The sequence below is a fragment of the Gossypium hirsutum genome, chromosome A09, assembly GCF_007990345.1.
Source record: "Gossypium hirsutum isolate 1008001.06 chromosome A09, Gossypium_hirsutum_v2.1, whole genome shotgun sequence".
NCBI classification, from domain to species: Eukaryota; Viridiplantae; Streptophyta; class Magnoliopsida; order Malvales; family Malvaceae; genus Gossypium; species Gossypium hirsutum.
The window spans coordinates 5,620,984-5,624,633 of NC_053432.1; the positions used below are offsets into that span (position 1 = coordinate 5,620,984).

Genomic DNA, 3,650 nt, shown 5'->3' on the forward strand with positions numbered 1-3,650 from the left:
GCACAGCTTCCATTCACTTTAACCTATAATGAAATTATCTTTTAAAACACTAAGTAGGTTTTTCTGGATCAACAATATAAAATGTTTTTAACGCTTCGATGTGGCATGTCGGATCCAGCCATAACGTCTGGGCCTGGTTTGGGGTGCTACAAATAAGTTAGGGCACTACTTTTCTCGAAGGTTCCAAACACCAAGCATTGCCTTTTTATTTTTGAAAACTTTGAAGTCTCATTTTTAAAACTGATGCATGAAGGAGCATATTAACATAACATACGAGATAACATGTTATAATAATAGGTAAGTAAAAGCATAATAGCATAAATATCATACACTAACCAACACATATATAAGAAATAAAACATGCCAATTTTTAAATAAGAAAAACTATACATAAAACACAATGCATATTTAAGAAGAGTAGGGAAAAATCCCTAAACATATAATTCAACATATATTTAAACACAAATGATGCATGTTATACAATTTTAACACATATATTAAAAAAATGCATTTGAAAATAAATTATAAAGGTCTAAGATATTACATAACATATAAAATACATAACATAACAATAATACATTAATTCTAAAGCAAAAGCAAATATTGTATAATAATAAAAAAACGTAAGTTTTTTTAAAAAAAAGAAAATATGTATAATACAAACGGTTGATAAATAGAATGAGCATATAAAAAATGTAATATTTAATGATATAATATAAAAATATATTTATAAGAATAATAATTATATAAAAATATAAAATATAATGGTTTAGAAAAAATAATGTATAAAATATCAAATATGTGAAAGAATTTATATTTACAATAAAATAATTGTATAATATATATAAATATAAGTTTAGAATAATATGAAACAAGTAATTAATGATGAAATATACGTATTATACAAATTATTATAGTATAATATCTTCAAAATGTGTAATAATAGAATATAAGTAAAGTAATTATTTACATATAAATAAAAATAAGTATATAACACAAGTTAAAACTTTTAATGATAACAATATATAGATAAAAATATTTAATAGTATAAAATGACATAATAATATAAAATAAATATAATATATAATATAAAAGTATATATGTGAAAATAATATATAATATATATAAATAATATGAGTAATATATAAATAATTATATAATATATAATATAAAAATAAAATAAAGCAAATAACAATAAAAGTTTATATTTATATAATAATAGAAATAAATATATAGGGTTAAATTTGAAGTTCAATAAAATTACAGGGGCGAATTTAAAAATAAAGCTGAATTAAGGTCCTAATTAAAACACGCGTAAAACAAAAGAGACTCATTGGGCAAATCGCCCTATTCCCAAAACGGCAGCGTTTTAATTCTGGACTTAAAATTACTATTGTAAGGACTAAATCAAAACTGAAACAAAATATTAGGGCTAAATGATAAATAAAATGAAACATAATTGTAAATACAAAAAAGGCGGAAGGACCAATTGGGTAATTAACCCAATCTTTAAAAACACGCGGATCCTTCCGAGGTAATCGGGTCAACGCGCGGATCCTTAGTCTTAATACGACGTCATTTTAAGCTTATTAGTTTAAGCTAAAACGACGTCGTTCTGTTAGGGCTATATAAGCCAAACCTTTAGTTTTAAATCATTTGAAATCTGTTCTAAAAAAAAAAGGAAAAACTCTCTGAAAGAGAGTTAGGGATGGGTACTCGAAGGGTCACCGGACCTCCATTCGGGAGTCTGCACGCGCTCACGCGCCCCCGTCGTCTCCACCGCCACTGCAGCAAAATTGACTTTTAGCGGTGTTTTTTAAGGTAAAAGCGCCGCAAAAAACGCCGCTATAGATGACGCCACTAAAGTTTGTGGCGTTTATTTAAAAAAAAACGCCGCTAAAGGTCATGACCTTTAGCGGCGCTTTTCTCAAACGCCGTTAAAGGTCATGACCTATAGCGGCGCTTTTCCCTCAAACGCCGCCAAAGGTCATGACCTATAGCGGCGCTTTTCCCACAAACGCCGCCAAAGGTCATGACCTATAGTGGCGCTTTTCCCTCAAACGCCGCTAAAGGTCATGACCTTTAGCGGCGCTTTCCCACAAACGCCGCTAAAGGTAATAAAATTTTTAAAAAAATAAAAATCATGAAAAATATAAAAATATATTTAAAATTCATTATCAAAATAAATTTTCTATTAAAATTTTAACTAAAAAAATATTAAAATAAATAATAAAAATTAGATTAAATATAAAGATATCAATGAAATAAGGACTGAAATCATAACCATGTAAAATATAAGATATTATCATCAAGATTTACATCCTCATCTTGCTCAAATTTTGGTGGCTTGTACCTTTTCTTAAACCATTCATCTTGTAGAATTTCAGGAATAGTTATACGCTGCCAAAAAGAACATGCAGAATTTCAACCAATTTTAATGAAGTTCTCATCTAAACAGATTGGCCAAATCTGGAGGGTACTTACTTTCTTATACAAGCCTATAAGGCTTGGCTCATCAAAAGGCAAATAACCAGCCATGAGAACAAAGAGATGCTTGAGCATTTTGAAGAGGGCGAGAGAGGAGATATAGACCTGCTCCGAAGAATCAAGGGTCGGGGAATCCGGCGGCGGATGACCCAAAGCGCTGCCAGCACCGGCGAACATCCTTTGCAAACGGTCCAATCCTGACATTATCGATTAGAGTTTTCAGAAGACTTTTCTTTGGTAGCAAGACAAATGAAACCTTGGTGGGGTGTGAAGGCTTGACATATTTTTCATATGTAGAACAAAAATATAAGTAAAAATTGACCCAAAAAGGAAAAAATATAAGTTCTAAACTTACCAGCACTGGTAACAAGATGGTCTCCTGTTGTATATGGAGGTCCAGGTTCAGCACCTTGGAAAAGGTATGGGTGATTACAACATTTGCGCAACTGCATTGCAATGTTCGGAAGACGCTTACGCTCTCCACCAGCATTTACAACCTCAAGATCTTTTTGCAGCAAATCCCTATAGTACTGTTTTTGCATCTGGGACATTCCTACTTTCAGGATAATTTCCTTTTTGGGAGGCAAACCTTTCTCAACATCGGATTTCAATCTACGAAGGAGAAACGGCCGAAGAACCTAAAGATGCAGAGACAAAGAATGTTGCTGGAAATGGGAAATTTGGGGGCAAATTTTGAGATTATTTGGGGGATTTAGGGACTAACGAGCATGTTATCAAAAATTGGGGATTTTGATTTTTTTTTTGCGGCGCTTTCACTAAAAATGCCATTATAACTCAATTTTTTGTCCACTATTGATTAATTTTAAATTTTTTTATTTTTAATATTTTTTTATTTTTTCTTTTGGAATTTTTTTAAATTTTGAATATTGAACTTTTTAATTGAAATATGGACTAAAATATTAAATTTTAAATTTTTACGTTTTTTTTATTTTTAATTTTTAATTTTTAAATTTTTAATTTTTAATTTTTAATTTTTGAGTTTATTTTTTATTTCGGTTTAATGTGTAATTATAGACGTGAAATTCTAATTGTGGTTAAATGTATAGTTAAAACTTTAATTTTGATTTAATCATACACATTTAAAAAAATAAATACATCAATATATTTTTATATTGAATAAATATAAATACAAATGTGAACCT

The 3,650-nt window shown here is 29.4% G+C and overlaps 1 protein-coding gene across 1 annotated transcript; it reads right to left on the reverse strand.

Annotated features, from left to right (window-relative positions):
• Window positions 1-2,176: 2,176 nt before the first annotated feature.
• On the reverse strand, window positions 2,177-3,250 carry LOC107942970 (CBL-interacting serine/threonine-protein kinase 26). The gene is made up of 3 exons (XM_016876700.2): window positions 2,843-3,250; window positions 2,485-2,684; window positions 2,177-2,400 (listed from the first exon to the last, which is right to left on the reverse strand). The coding sequence occupies exons 1-3, from the start codon at window positions 3,036-3,038 to the stop codon at window positions 2,278-2,280; spliced, it is 519 nt and encodes a 172-aa protein (XP_016732189.1). The 5' UTR covers window positions 3,039-3,250; the 3' UTR covers window positions 2,177-2,277.
• Window positions 3,251-3,650: the final 400 nt, after the last annotated feature.

Coding starts and splice junctions, on each gene's coding strand:
- LOC107942970 (XM_016876700.2), bottom strand. CDS start 3,038: ATGTCCCAGATGCAAAAACAGTACTATAGGGATTTGCTGCAAAAAGAT. Junction 2,685..2,842: donor CCATCTTGTTACCAGTGCTG/GTAAGTTTAGAA, acceptor CGATAATGTCAG/GATTGGACCGTTTGCAAAGG. Junction 2,401..2,484: donor TTATAGGCTTGTATAAGAAA/GTAAGTACCCTC, acceptor TCTTTTTGGCAG/CGTATAACTATTCCTGAAAT.